The sequence below is a fragment of the Miniopterus natalensis genome, chromosome 4, assembly GCF_054644295.1.
Source record: "Miniopterus natalensis isolate mMinNat1 chromosome 4, mMinNat1.hap1, whole genome shotgun sequence".
NCBI classification, from domain to species: domain Eukaryota; kingdom Metazoa; phylum Chordata; class Mammalia; order Chiroptera; family Miniopteridae; genus Miniopterus; species Miniopterus natalensis.
In genome coordinates, this window is record NC_142084.1 from 80,774,742 (window position 1) to 80,790,184 (window position 15,443).

Sequence of the window (15,443 nt, forward strand, 5' to 3'; positions counted from 1 at the left end):
AGTCTGCCTGTAGGCTGAATTGTATTAATTCAGTATGTGAATGGGCTTTGGGCCAAGGGAGGTACCAGGCCTGTGATGCTCTTAGACCACACATTAAATGGGCGGGGCACACCTCAGATACTGCAGATTGGGGTTTGGGGTATCACAATTCAAGAGACACTTTGATAATCGAGATGGTACTCAGAAAAGAGTAGGCACATGGGGTGGGTACAGGTCCAAAAGCAAAGATAAAAGAGTAGATTTAGTCCCAAGTACCAGAGGACAGAGGGGGTTGACTTGTTCTGTGTTACCCCTGACAGCTAAAAGGTGGGCGCTGCAGGAGGAAGACTTCAGCTCACCAAAGGGTCATTAATGTCTTGGTCTTTTTCTCACTATAAACTCACTCCCTGAAAGACTTCTTCTGCCCCTGGCATCATGGGTGATCACTTCCATTCTGTGTCTCCCACATGAAGATAGGTTCCAACCTATACCTCCAACTACCCACTTGATATCCCCACTTGAATCTCTCCCAGGCACCTCAGACACAACTTGTCCGAAACAGAAGTAATCAGAAACCTAAGCCGACCTTGATTTTTTCCTTTCCACAACCCCAGGGCCCAAACCATGACCAAGTTCACTTTTCTCCATCCCCAATGCCTTCAGCTTGGTCCCAGCCACCGCTGCCAGCTGCCTGGACACTGTCAATAGCATCCTCAAGGGTCTCACTAACCTACTCTTCTTGTTCCTTGGTAAGCTATTCTCCCTACAGTGGCCAGACAGATCTTTAAACAATGCAGACATGATTACTTCCCTTCTTAAAACCAATGGCTTCCTGGGTTGCTTTTAAGAAAAGAATAAAGTCTTTAAGAGGGTCGAAAATGTACAGCTAGATGGGCCTCTGGATCCTACTGTAGCTTCATTTCCCTGACTCTCCGCCCTCAAGGTACCTGGTCTTTCTATACCTTGAAAGTGCCATGTACCCCTCCCTGCTTCAGGACCTTCGGACCTCACTCTTCCTTCTTCCTGGAAGGCCCCCCAGGCTCCTGCCCATCTTCCCAGAGATGATTCCTCAGCCTTCCAAATCCCTTCCTTCAGAACTCATCTCCACTGCTTCCTCCCAGGAGGCCCGCACAAGCCCGCACACATCTCCTTACCTGCTGGGCAGCAGCTGCTGCTTCCCTCACTGTGCTTACCCCAGTGGTTATTAACTAACTGCCTCCTAAACTGTTTAGCATCCAGTTCTGTGGGGGCGAAGCCTTGTTTGCCTTGTTCCTCACAGTATTTCCAGGGCTTGGTACATTGTAGCAACTGGGTAAATGTGGTTTAATAAAAAAGGGAAGCCCTGGCTGGGTAGCTCAGTTAGTTAGAGCGTTGTCTTGATACCCCAAGGTTGCAGGTTCGATCTCTGGTCAAGGTACATACAAGAAGCAACCAAGGAATGCATAAAAAACAACAAATAGATGTCTCTCTCTCTCTAAAAAAATCAATTAAAAAAGTGAATAATATTAGAGCTGCATAGCAAAGGAGGAACACCCTGTTATTGGAGGTATACAAGGAGGGGGCTAGGTCAGGAAGGTTTCCAATGAACCTCTTCCATGTGGAGAGTCTAACACTCTGTGCTCCATGAGCCAGCTTTCCAGGGAACAAGGCATGCCTGATGTCTATATTTCCTCCTCCTACATCTTATCCCACTTCTAGCAAAGCGAGAACAAGGTACCTTCCCCAGTGGGCATGGTCCCGGAGCCAGGCGTTGGGGCTGGCCTCTAGCCCATGCATCACTGTCTCCCCATAGTCCATAAAGGGCTTGTTAAGCCTGCAGGAGAAAGTGCAATTTAATCTAAGATCATATACTAAAAGCCAGGAGACACACAGCAAGCCGGAGCCAGCTGAAGTGGAAAGAACATTGGGACAGTGACCAAAGTTCTAGTTTGGACTTTGACACCTGGTGGTATTTCCTTGGTGGCTTGCTTTCCCTGCCTGTCACGTGGAGTAGTTACTACATAATACACAACTTGCATGAGTACAGTTTTCATATCCATGATCCCACTGGATTCTCATGTCAATTCTCTGAGGCAGGGTTAGGCATGGATTGTTTATGCCCAATTTACAGGTGAGCCAAGAAGATGCACACAATGGCCTGATTGAGAACACCTAATGAGTCAGTGGCAGAGCCTCACCTTACGTCCCTGCCCTAAATGTTTTTTTCTCTTTCATGGCATTATTGGAGGAAATTAAGAAATCAACTCTTGTTATGTGTAGGATGTTTCTGGGATGTCCCTGAGGACCAAGTACCAAAGGAATTGACACAAGGAAGCTGCTTTCCTCACCTGTGGCAGAAGCGCTGGGCACACCTGACCAGGATGTGCATACAGTGGCAGGTGATGAGGCCCATCGCCAGCAAACTCAGTGGGCCCATCTGGAGAATGGAGCGAAGGGGCAGGGAAGACAGAAGAGAATGAATTTGTGAAGAATACTACGGGGAGGCATTCGGTAGTGCAGATATTCAGGACTCAACTTTCTACCAACTGGTTTGTGAGCCCTTTTTAGCAAATTCAATCTCAAGGAGTACTCCACTAAAGCATGTAAAGCAATGACAATGGGGTGTGGTGGTGGAATAGGGGAGCCAGAATTCTGACCTTTAGTGGTCTCTGAGGCATCCCCATGAATGAGTGCTCCGTAGAGCACAGTTGAAAAGTCATAATCCAAGCCTTGCGTTCTACAAGGGAGGAAATGGACGCCCAGAGAGAAGACAAATAACTTGCAAAGGCCACTCAAAGTCTGTGGGAGAGCCGGAACTCAAATTCAGGCTAGATGTCTAGACTCCAAACCCAGAAAGACTGCTCAATGCAAGTCATTAAAAACCCTTAGAGCCTCTCCCCCCACCTCCCTGCTATAACCCAGTTGAACTGGCCCCACCCATGCAGCCTTCTTACCAGGAGGCCTGCGTTCTTCAAAGCCAGGGGAAGTCCCAGGATCCCTGTGCCCATGTTGCATTTTACCAGGTGAATTAAGGCCTGGAACGCTCTAAAGGAGAGTAAAATGACATGAGGGGCTGGGTGTGCGGAGCTGAGGAGATCCAACAGACAATACCTTCCAGCATGCCAACACCTGAACTCAGGTGGATAGGTGAGCTCCCGGCCATTTCTAAGTCCCCATGGTCTTGCCTGGCGCCTCTGAGTCTCCTGCAGGGTGACCAATCATCCCAGTTCATCCCAGCTTTTCCAGAACTGTCTTGGTTTTAGCAGCTGACACTCAATATATGCTATTATAACACTTACTATATAACAGACATTATGCTAAGTATTCTACATGTATTATTTCATTTAAGCCTCTTGTCAAGGCAAGGAAGTCAGTGAGGAAACTGAAGATAGAGGTGTGTTTTTTTAATGACTTGTCCAAGGATATCCTGGAGAGTCAGAATTTGAACTCAGGACTCCTTCAGAGTCCCTGTCCTTCGCCCCATTTCTACTGGATTGCTTCCTGGAAGTAGGCCCAGACAGTGAGTAAGGGGACACCCCATTTCACAACCAAGGACACTGAGGCTCAGAGAGTGGGAAGAGAACAGCCCAAGGTCATAAAACTAATAGCAGAGACAGGATTGAATGCAGAGAAAAGAGAAAAGGCAGGCAGCAAAGAAATCATTGTGACTCCTGAATAAACAGGTCAGGTGACTTGGGTCCCCAGATGCAGCCTGTTGGGACAGGGTCATTTGGGAATTGAGCTGAAGAATCCCCCCCCCCCACTCAGCCAGGACATCAAGCTGAGGAATGGCATGATTCCTCCCACCCCAACACAAACACTCAGACACTTTCTTTAAGGCAGATGTGAAGGTTGGTTGTCCAGAGGACAAGGTCTACACCTCTAGAGGTAAAGCTCCAGGGAGGTACCCTCTCTGTGATGAATTACACCACAACCTATTTTGATATCTTTTTGCACCTGGACCACGTTTGAACCAAGGTGAGTATTGAATTTACATCCACAACTTAGAAACCTTGGGAATGCCCTAGGAGAGCCTTCCAGAGAGGAGACTTTTAAAGAGCAGCAGAGTTATTCTGGAAGGAGCTTGGCCTCTGAGGTTGGACAAATCAGGGATTAAAACCCAAGGCTACTACTCAACTAGCTGTGTCGTCTTGGACAACGTGTCCACATTGCTGAATCTCTGTAAATATTTGGAGAAATGATATTTTGAAATAACTGCTCCAAGCACACATACTCTATATTAATCCCTAACTTCTCTAGCTTCCTAAGGATCTGCCCATTAATTTGTTAAGGGTTAAAGAGAACACTTGGGGAGTGTTGGGGGAGAGAGAGTGAGAGTCTCTGGATGCCTTTCTCCCTCTCTGTGGGTGTCAACATCGCTGACAGAGCACAGTGCCCTGTGGCCCTCCAATGATGTCCTTATTTTGCAACTAGGAAAAAGTCAATGGGTCTCTTTGGAAATTTCTAACCAAAGGACTTGGGAAATCAGAATTTAACTTTGGGCAACTCAGCCAGCTTAAAAACACTGCGCAAAGAAAGCAGTGGGCCAGGAGGCAGGAAACCCGGGTTTAAGCCCTAACTCCTTTGGCAACCTTGGACCAGCACCCTATTCAGAGCAGCCAACACTTCTGGACATGGCACTAGGGGCTTTATGTGCAATTCACCTGTGCAGCCTTCCTGGGAGGAGCAACTGAGGCACGGAGTTCCGACACTTGCTCAAGCTGGTAAGCAGCCGAGTGGGAGCTGGAACTCAAGTCAGCTGATCCCATAGGTACCACGCTGACAGATCTGTTTTACTACTTCCCCCCAAGCCACAGGGATCCCTCTAGTTCTCACTTGTTTATTTCTTTGATTCTTAAGTACTGAAATTGCCAATAAACCATGTGTCAGCTCAGGACGACAGAGCTAGTTGGTTCCCTCAGGGCCTCTGATTGAGAAATACCCCAACTCAGCGGTGGACGCCCCCACCCCCCAGGCCTAGAGAGCTCTCGCTTAGGGGAGGGATCAGGCTTTCTTAGCAACCCTCAGAACAAACACTGGGGCAACAGAACCCTCAGACTCTTTCTCTAAGACAGGTGTCAAGGTTACTGTGTCCATCCCCACATTGCCTTGCAAGGTGGCAGTGGAAAGGGCCCTCACAGTTTCTCCCTCCTTCTGCAACCCCCAGCCCCACTCCTTCAGACTGAACTTCCAAGGCAGCCTCCTTACAGATCCTGCTACGGGTTTCTCTGCTTTGCATATGGGGAAACTGTAGCTTAGAGAAGTCAGGGGGCAGAGTCACAACCTGAATGCGGCGTTCTTTCTACTACACCAGTGGTGCCAGAACTTTCTTCTTAAAGCAGCAGAGCTCTCCACCACCATGCCACCCCAACCACATCTCCTAAGTGAACTAGCTGCTCTGCTTGAGTGGTGGGGGCCAAGGCAGCTGGAGCCCCGTAGCTTGTCTTCCCTGCCTAAACTTTCAGTAGACCCCTCCTTGTCATGGTTTAAAAGCCTCATGAGTGATCCTCTCCCCCTTCCCCCCTCTCAAAACACACCCCAGGGAGGTGGAAGCAACTGGACTCTCCCACATACTGTGCTTTCGATGTCATCACTGCAGGCAGGTCTCATCTTCTCCAACAAGTGGGGGATTCTGCCCCTCTCCCCAACATGATCAAAACTGGCCAGAAGCAAAACTGACTTTAGGGCCAGCACTGGATTCCAGCCCTTGTCCTGCCAATGACCCAGGGTATGGCTTGGAATAACTGGGCCTCAGTTTCCCCACCTGCATTCGTTGGAGGCTAGTTCACTATATTCTAAGGGCTTTTGGACAGTCTCTACACCTGTACCTGTAAGCTCTCAGCCTAACTCAGCCTACAACTGCCCCTTCTGCAACCTTGGTTTCCCCATCTGCACAATGGGTTGGGGGTCAGACATAACCCCACCCCCCATCCACCCTGACCCCAGGGTTTTTGCCACTGCAAGCATCCAGGCTGGAGGGCAGACAGGGGGGATGGCAGGAAAGAGCACTCACGTTATACCCTTGGTCTTCTCCAAGACCGGCAACTCCAAACGACTTCCATCCAAGAACTCAGAGTCCTTGTTCTGCAGCTTCTTGGCACTTCCGAGAGATGGCTTGAGGTCTGGTTTGAGGTTAACAGCTCCCTGGGGACGCCCAGCACTCTTTGTTCCAGGCATGACTGCTTCAGAAAGAGAGGGCCCTGGGCAATGAGGAGGTCTGCGTTAGAAGGAGGCAGAGAGAAAGGTGTCCAGTCAGGTGCAAACCCCGACTCAGTGGCCTGTCCCTTATTAGCAGGCTCTGGCCAAACTGGAGTGAGGCCCCGCCCACCTCCCCCAGAGGGTGCTCCTCCTGGCCTAAGGAGCTTCGGGAGAGGAGCCAACAGGGAGGAGGAGAGGGGAGGGATTTGGGATGGGAGTCATCCACCCTTACCTAACAATAAGGAGTAACGGCAACAGTGACCACGACACTGACCATTTTAATATTTTTTAAGCACTTCGCTCAGGGATAGATACTCTGCTAAGTGTTTTACCTATATTTTCTTAATTAATCCTATTAATTAAATAATGAGGAAATTAGGCTCTGAACTAAAGGAACCTGCTTAAGTTCACATACCTAGAGAGTGAAAGAGTAGGGACCACAGCCCAGCTTGCCAGGGCCAGCACCCTATTTCCGGCATTTGGAGAGAGCACCCACACACTCCCACCTCCGCAGTCATCCCAGGGCAGGGCTGCAGGGCCGCTAGAAGGAGTCCTTCGGGGAGCTCCCCTTTCTGGGAAAATAGTTGGAAAAAAAGAAGCAATCACTCACTTACCTCTAACTGTGTCTTAGCTGCTGCGAGGCTCCGGGGAGAGTGGTGAAAATTCTTTTTGGGAAAATGGGGAGAGGCAGAGATTGTACAATCCAGTCGAATTTCACTGGGCAGGACGCTGGGCCAGGAGAGGGTGTGATTTGTCTAAGGTCACCCATGTCATTTTGGATGGAACACGGCTGACAGAGAAGCCCCTGGGGGTTTCTTTAGTGTTCCACCCTGTCATCATCTCTGCTTCAGTCACGGACTAACGGCCCCAAATTTCCTCCTCCCTCAAAATTATAGCATTTTACTCAAGCCGCACCACTCCCTGCGTGGTCACCATCTCATGTGGCAAGAGCTTTTCTTAATTATCTCACAGCTAACTGGTAGCATCTGAGACAGATTTGTCTGGTCCCCTCCCTTCCATGGGACACTTTCCAACGTCCTGTATGCAATTTCGGATTTGTAATTCTGCATTCTCTTTTTTAAAGAGGCCCTCTCCACCCCTTACCACTACTCCCACTCCCACTCTAATGGTCTATGCTTCCGGCTCCACAAAGTCTGGCTACTTCTCTGAGTAGCATTGTTATTTTGCTTTTACAGATGTGGAAACTGAGGCTCGCAGAGACAAAGAGCTTGTTCGAGGTCACAGCTAATCCTTTGGCAGATCCTGAACTCCCTAGCCAGATCTTTCTTTTAATCTTCACCCGAGGACATACGTGGAGAGAGGGAGGGAGAGAGGAGACACACGGAAACATCAATGTGAGAGAGAAACCAGTTGGTTGCCTCCCGCACACTCCCCAACCAGGACTGAGGATCAAAACGGCAACCCACGTATGTGCCCGTGACCGGGAATCAAACTTTCGACCCTTCGGTGCTCTGGCGGATGCTCTAACTGAGCAAACACTGGCCAGGGTATCTTCTCTCTTTCTCTCCTTCCTTTCTTTCTTTTTCTTTCTCTTCTTCTTTTCTTTTTTCTTTCTTTTTTTAAAATTGACTTCAGAGCGAAAAAGGGAGAGGGAGAGAAAGAAACATCAATGATGAGAGAGAATCATCCATCAGCTGCCTCCTGCACGCCCCCTACTGGAGATTGAGCCCGAAACCTGGGCATGTGCCCTGACCGGGAACCAAACCTTGACTTCTTGGTTCATAGGTAGACAGACACTCAACCACTGAGGCACAACGGCAGGGCTCTTCTCTTTCTTCATGATGAGTGAGTTACTCAGAAAAGTAAATCTAAGTTATCCCATTATATTTTTCCTAAATATTTATTGTTTATGCATTAGATTAAGAATGTGAATTTCTGTTCTTTAGGGCCATAAACTTAAGCTAAGCCAGCCCCACCTGCATGTCATCTTCTGGCTCTGAGGCCTGAACTCACTCACCAGTAGTTGGAGAGGTTTCAGAGGATGCTTTTGTAAGTGGTGGCCCCCAAAACGTAAGGTAGCCCAAGATACCAAAGCTTATGTCCAGGGTGGTGATTACAAACATCCTCCTGCATAGGACGAGTGAAAACTGGGAAGGGTCCTGCATCTTGTTTTCCAGAGGCAAAATCTGCAAATGGAGGGGCCATAATGACAGTGGTCCCCATTTGTGTGTGAGACCCCATTGTTTATTATTTTAAATTCATTCATCTCATCCATCACAAAGCTTGAGAGAGGGAAACAAACAAACAAACAAACAAACTCCAAAACATGGCACCTCTAGGTTCAAGGAATTATACCAATATTAGTATATAGATAATATGAATTATAGCAATAATAGGAATTACAATAATACCGGTTACTGAAAAGGCTTTAAAGGCCTCTAGTCCAGCCATCCATACTTGAGTATCCTATTCCACGCTCAGGAAGTACGATACTCAAGTAAGCTTCCTCTGAGTAGCTTTCGCGGGCCATATGGTGGGTGACACTGCTGCTGCTGATTATTGATTGATGTTACAGAAAATCGCAATTAATTTTACAGGCTGCGCTTTAAAGGAGTTGTGCTTTTGTGCTCTTACCATCAGAGGGAGCTCCACCCCTAATTTCAGGTCTGAAAGGTGACCCAGCAGTAACACAGGTGTGCGGGTCTTGGATTCCTTTTGCTTGGGGGTTGCGGGGGAGCTAGAGGGGAGAGTATCTTACACACTGGAATATGCAACAGTTCCTAACCAAAGGATGGAATAGGAATATAAATTGTACTGGGACCAGGATGAAGAAACCTGTTTCCTTATTTGTGGTTTGACTTCATTGTCTAGAACATTTCTATGTGCTCACCCTTTATTCCAGCCCCAGCTGTGTGTGACCTGTGACTCTGTGCCTCAGAATCGGCTCTGTGGGAACATCAGCTCTAAGTAATGGTTCAGGCAAGCAGGCTACCCTAAAATTTAGAAAAAATATTTTTCTTCAATAATACTTAACCTGAGCTTACTATAACTTTTCTACTTTATAAACTTTGAGATTTATAACTTTTCAACTCTTTTGTAACAACACTTAGCTTTAAATACAAGCACACTGTACAGCTGTACAAAATATTTCTTTATATCTTTAGTCTATAAGCTATTTTTTCTATTAACTTTGGTTGTTGTTTTTACTTTTTAAACTTTTGTTAAAAATTAAGATACAAACACACACATTAACAAAAGCCTCCACAGGGTCAGGATCATCAATATCACTGTCTTCCACCTCCACGTCTTGTCCCACTGGAAGGCCTTCAGGGGCAATAACAGGCATGGAGCCTTGGGGCCATCATCTCCTCTAACAACAATGCCTTCTTCTGGAATACCTCCTGAAGGACCTGCCCGAGGCTCTTCTTGAGAAGGTGTCACTCTTTTCAGAAATATGTCTGGTGCTGGTTTGCTTGGTTTGTTTCCTTCTTTCATCATAGATTTGCTTGTAAGCAGATAATTCACGGTGAACATTCCTCCCTATTCATGAAAACCTCTTGGTGTGGGGGTCCAAGTTAGCAAACTTTTTAAAGAGCTTGTTGAGGTCTGCAAAAGCTTCTGCTAAACCTTTCACTGTGGATTTTCTTGTGGGTTCTTCTTTTTCTCTTCCTACAGTTTCCTTTCCTTTGGCCTCTCCTTCAGTTACACGGTCCTGTTCTAATTCCCACAGCTCCTCATTATTCAATTCCTTAGGAACAACCTCAGGGGCTCGTCAATGTCACCTTCATCCACACCCAAGTTAAACCTGTTTGCCATCTCATCCACAGCCTTGTTGATTCCTGCAAGCTCCTTATCTTTAGCAAATCCCTTGAATTCAGGATGGAACCTTTCGAGTATCTTCTTCCAGGTGCCACTCATACACTCTTCGGTGACATTACCCCAAGCCCAAGCAAGATTCTGCATGCAGAGATGTTGTAATCCTTCCAGAATTGCATCAGTGTCTTCTCAGTGTCTTCCTCAGGAGCAGCAATAGCCTGGGTAAAGGCCCTCCTCAGGTGGTTGGTCTTAAAAGCTACTGCACCTCCTTCATCCATTGGTTAGATCAAAGAGGTGGTATTTGGAGGGAGAAAAACCACTTTGATATTGGGATGAAGATCGCCAATAAAATGAGGATGTCCTGGAGCATTATCAACAATAAACACAAGCTTAAAGGGTGTATTATTTTCCAAACAGTACTTCTCCATTTTTCTGGCACAGCAATCCAGGAGGGCATATCGGAAGCGGAGCAGGATCACCCATGACTTCTTATTGCTCCTGTAGTACACTGGCAGTGTGTGCTTATGATGTGCTTGGAGGTCCTGGGGTTCTCCTTGTGCTAGATCACAAAGGATTTCAATTTGTAGCCTGCAACATTGCCCCCAAGCAAGACTGTCTTCCTGTCCTTAAAAGCCTTGAAACCTGGCACTGACTTGGCCTCCTTACGGGTGAAAGTCCTTTCAAGACGCATCCATTTCCAGAATAGGGAGGTTTCATCTATACTGAATATTCACTCTGGCCTGTAATTTTCTCCCCACTCAGCTTATCTAGAGTTTCCAAAAATTCTTCAGCTGCCTTCACATCAGCACTTGTAGACTCACCACTTACTTTCTCATTATGTAATAAATAACAATTCTTGAATTGTTTAAACCACCCAGAGCTAGCAGTAAATTGAACATTGTAGTTGGGCCCAGCCTCTTCTTGCAACATCACCAACTTTTTGCTTTGGCTGTGATTGCCATGGTGCAGAGAGAGGGCTATACTTCTGGGCTTGGTCTTCAAGTCAGGCCATCAGAAGCTTCTTCATGTCTGATACAGGCTCTTCTCAACTTCTTTTAGTCTCATCACCTTCAACGAAGCTGATCCTTTAACAACTTTTGCCACTATGCTGCTGGATTTGTCAGGACTGTAGCTATAGTGGAATAGGACAAGCCTGACTGGCGAGTAATAACCATCACAGATTTTCCCTTTGTAGTCCTTAACCACCTTAATGTCATTTCCAGTTCAGGTACTTAGCTTGACCTTTAACTGGCAACATTTGCGGTGGCTTCTGTATGCTTAGGAAACCACGAGGAACAAAACTACACGAGATTAAATCAAGCCCAAGAGAAAATGATGCAATCAAGAGACATAAACACCAGACGTATGAGGCAACCTTTATTTTATAAGTAGAAAGGGTACACTCTAAAATAATGATAAAATGTATGGAAATACATAAACCAGTAACAGCACAGTCATTTTTCATGATCAAGTCTTAAGTACTTTACACAATTGTATGTGCTACACTTTTATACAGTAGGTTTGTTTAGACCATCACATCACCACAAACACATAATGTGGCCCTCTATGAAGTCACTAAGTGGTGGGAATTTTTCAGCTTCATTATACTATTATGGGACCACCGTAGTACACGCGGTCTGTCGTTGACAGACCTGTCATTGCGCGGTGCATGACTATATTTGCTGAATGAATAAATGAATGAATTCATTGATTGAAAGACAGCATTTAGTGAACTTCTGAACAGAGACAGGAAGATGGCTGGACACTTCATTTTTTTTAAACAGAAATTTTGTTTAATGATGATAGAAAATATTTATGGTTAAAAATTTAGAAAAACTAAAGAAACAAAGAGAAAAATATAAAGAGAGCAAAATTATCTCTGGAGATTCTCTTTTCAGCAGTTTATGATAGCAGTAACATAAAATAAAATAGACACAACCCATTAAGTGCCTGTCAATAAGGAGTTGGTAAATATATCATGGACAATGATTCCATGCCTTATCATTAAGCAAGAAGAGAAGTTAAGTGGCAGATCAATATCATAGTTTGAAATTAACTGATGATTTTATGTGCATATTCAAATATTCATGGAAAGAAAAACCTGAAAAACTATTCACATAACTTTTAGTGGTATGTTTTTGCAGGAGGAGAGATTTCTGGGGACCTTTAGCTTAATAATGTCTATATTATTGTTTGATTTTCTCTGAGAGAGAGCTGTGCTGTTTTTGTGTTCCAAAGGGAAAAGAATCATTTATAAAGATATGAAAATGAAGATAAAAGACACGCACCTGTAGATCCATTTCAGAGAGGCAACTGCTGTTCACGTTTTAGAGTAGACATTATATTTATACATATGTGAACTATTGGAGTTTCTTCCAGCATTAGGGTTTGAAGACCCATTTGCTGAAAATCCATGACCTAACATATTTATTGAGCAGTTACTTTAATAATTGCAGAGAAACTTTTCTAGCCTCAGTGAGCTCACAGGCTATTTACGGAGAAGAGATATGCACACATAACGATATTCAAGGAAAACTGCACATACGCGCGCACACACACACACACATATATTTAAGAAGGGAAAAGTAAGGTGGTGATTCCACTGTGTGTATCAGGGAACGATACCCAGAGAAGACAGGCATTCAGGATGGGCATGATTTGATAGTTGGAGAGTGGAGGCGGGGGGAACACTGCATGTGGGAAGAGCAGCAGAAGTAGAGGCTCAATGGTGGGAAAGGATGGACAAATTTGGGAACGGAGATGGTTCAGATATGTTGGAGCACAGGACACATACAGGAGGGAAGTAGAACATCAGGCTGGAGGGTAGATGGAGGCCAGGCCACCCAGTCTTTTGAGCCAGAGTAAGATGTTTAGAATATATCTTGTTCAATAGGAAGGTCTTGGAGATTCTCAAGTGGAAAATGGGTGTGTGCAGTTTTCTCTGTTGTTGCTCTGAGATGAGGACCTGGAGCTTCCAACGCAAAGGCTGGATTGTTCGGGCTTTTATTAACTCAGCTGCTTTGGCGGGAGCTGCTCGAGCTCAAGCGGGGCTATCTGTGCCATCTTGTATTGCTGCTCCAGAGCTCTGCTCTGCCTGTTTATAGTTATCTGCCAGAAACATATGAAACACACAGCAGAAGTCCAGCTGGCCCATAATCAGGAAAAAGAACACTATGTACCTGGGCACTGGGAGAAGACTGCTGTAAAAAGAGGGAAGGCAGAGAGAAGGTGGGGTCACCCGATGTGCTGGTATTATCAGCCCCTGCCTCACTTCTCTCACCTGGGTGCCTTTGCTACCCACAGCTGCAGGTAGGAAGCCTTGTGGCAGCCTCAGATTTCCTCTAGCTCCAGAAGGGACAGGAACACCCTGGCAGGCTCATTACGCCTGTGTCCAGGTATGTTTCTAGGCAGACCCTTTATGTCCAGATAGTTATGGAGTCAAGAAGGCCTGCCTTGGCCTCCCTGTTCCTTTACCTGCTGCCCAATCTCATCTGCTTGAAGAAGGCAAGCTCTGTCCTGCAAATTCCAACTGACTTGCCTTGAACACTCAATATGCTGCTCAGAAATGGCCATCCCTTCCCCCATGGAATGAATCTGCTTCCACTCCTGACCCTCCAATCTATGCTCCACATAGCAGCCAGAGTGATCTTTTTGAAATTATTGATATCATGCCCTTCCTCTGCTTAAACCCGTAAGGGACTCTGCTCTTGGAATAACATTCTAAGCCATGATTTGGTTCCTGCTACCTTTCCATTCTTTCCTTTTATATCTCTTCCTCCTCACTCATTATGCTTCGCCAGACTCTGGGTGTCTCTGAGCTCTTCCACTTCACAGCCTTTTGCTGACACGTTCCTTAATTAACATAGTCCTTCCCACACCTCTTCAAGTGGTTGGCTCTTACTTGTCTTTCGGATCTTGGCTTAAACTTCACCTCCTCAGAGAGGTTTTCCCTGTCCCCCTGTAGCTCTTATCCTAATTCGTAATTACGCATTTACTTCTCTTATTTATTTTCCATCTTCACTGCTAGGCTGTAAGACTCCATTCATGGTAGGGATCATACCTATTTCATTCACCCCTATCTCCCTAGCACCTAGTACGGTGCCTGGCCCATAGTGGGTACTCAACTGATACAGTTCAATGAGTGGATGAGTGAATTAATAAGTGAATGGAACTCTGGTTTCTCAGTGAATGGACTGATCTAGACAGTCCAGAATCCATCTGACTTTGAATCACCGCATGCTGGCTGGCATTCCCTGATGTTCAGGGTCATGAGCCATTTCAGACTGGTCCCGGGGCCGCCTTAGTCTGGTCTATTTTTGCTTACATTTATTTACCTTCTAGCTTCTTGGCCCTCGCTGCTAACAGCTACTGGGGTGTGAGAGTCTCCACCACCCATGTCCTACAGCTTGGCCCCAGCTTTCCTTGGACACATGCTCTTTCTGCTTAAGCAGGTCCACAAAGAACAGAGTCAATTGGGGTGAGTAAAAGTGTTTATAGTGTACTCCAAATCACAATTACAGGAAATGTAGCGTCAAAATGTATTTCTTGTAAATGATTGCCAGTAAATGAGATCTGCTGAATTCCGTATGATTTATTTCACACTGTGAGAGCAGTATGAATACAGTTTTATTGATTTCCAATGCCTACAGGCTGGGGGAGAAAGAAGAGGTGCCGAAGAAAACAATAAAGTTCAGCTGTCAAAATGTCTCCTGACTGCTCAGAGAGGTGGCTCCAAACTCCAGCCACCAGAATCAATTAATCCACACTCCCAGTAACTAGGAGTTATCCTTTCCCCAGGATAACTAGGAGCCGCCCATATTTACATAACACTTTTACTCAGAGTTGTGGTTTCCAGCCTGTCGTGACTCACCTTTGGGCAAGTTGCTCCCTGTCTTGAAGGCTTAATTTTCCCATCTGCACTTTAGGGGGCTGGATTCCGGAAGCACCCAGCTCTGACCCAGTGATGGTCCATCTGGGCCCATGTGCAAGTCTTGAGTCCGGTTCTTGTCCCATTGCTGTATCCCTTTTATGATTAAAAAAATTCTCCAGTTAAGCACAGAAAATGCCCATTGTATGTGAATTTGCTTCTATGGTCAACAATGCACAGTTGTTTCTTTAGGGCAGTGTTTCTCACACTTTCATATACATCAGAATCACCTGGATGTTTTGTCAAAATACAGGTGAAAATACACCCCCAGAGTTTTTGATTCAGTAGGTCTGGGATGGGGGTGAAGAGTTGTTTTTGTTTTGTTTTGTTTTGGTTTGTTTTGTAGTGCTGCAATCTTTTATTTATTTTGAACATCATTGCTAACAGCAAAAATATAAAAATAAAGACAAAGACCAGTTCAATTTTTTCCACTTTATCAAAATGGGTCTGAGGAACTATGACTTATGGGCTGAAGAGTTTGAATTTCTAAAAAGTTCCAAGGTGATACTGATGCAGCTGAACTGGGAACCAACTTTGAGAATAATTGTCTTAGGACAAAAATATTGATATTAATGAGGGCTGT

At 45.7% G+C, this 15,443-nt stretch overlaps 1 protein-coding gene across 1 annotated transcript in view; it reads right to left on the minus strand.

Moving 5' to 3' along the window:
• The window catches only part of SLC36A2 (solute carrier family 36 member 2), a 40,190-nt gene that overhangs the window by 14,992 nt on the left and 9,755 nt on the right, over positions 1-15,443 (minus strand). Inside the window, exons 3-8 of the mRNA XM_087816935.1 lie at positions 14,804-14,956; positions 6,572-6,728; positions 5,972-6,158; positions 2,913-3,003; positions 2,307-2,395; positions 1,697-1,792 (exon numbers count right to left, since the gene is read on the minus strand). Of these exons, the coding sequence (XP_087673061.1) occupies positions 1,697-1,792; positions 2,307-2,395; positions 2,913-3,003; positions 5,972-6,158; positions 6,572-6,674 (566 nt within the window). The 5' untranslated portion in view covers positions 6,675-6,728; positions 14,804-14,956. The remainder of the gene's footprint in view (positions 1-1,696; positions 1,793-2,306; positions 2,396-2,912; positions 3,004-5,971; positions 6,159-6,571; positions 6,729-14,803; positions 14,957-15,443) is intronic.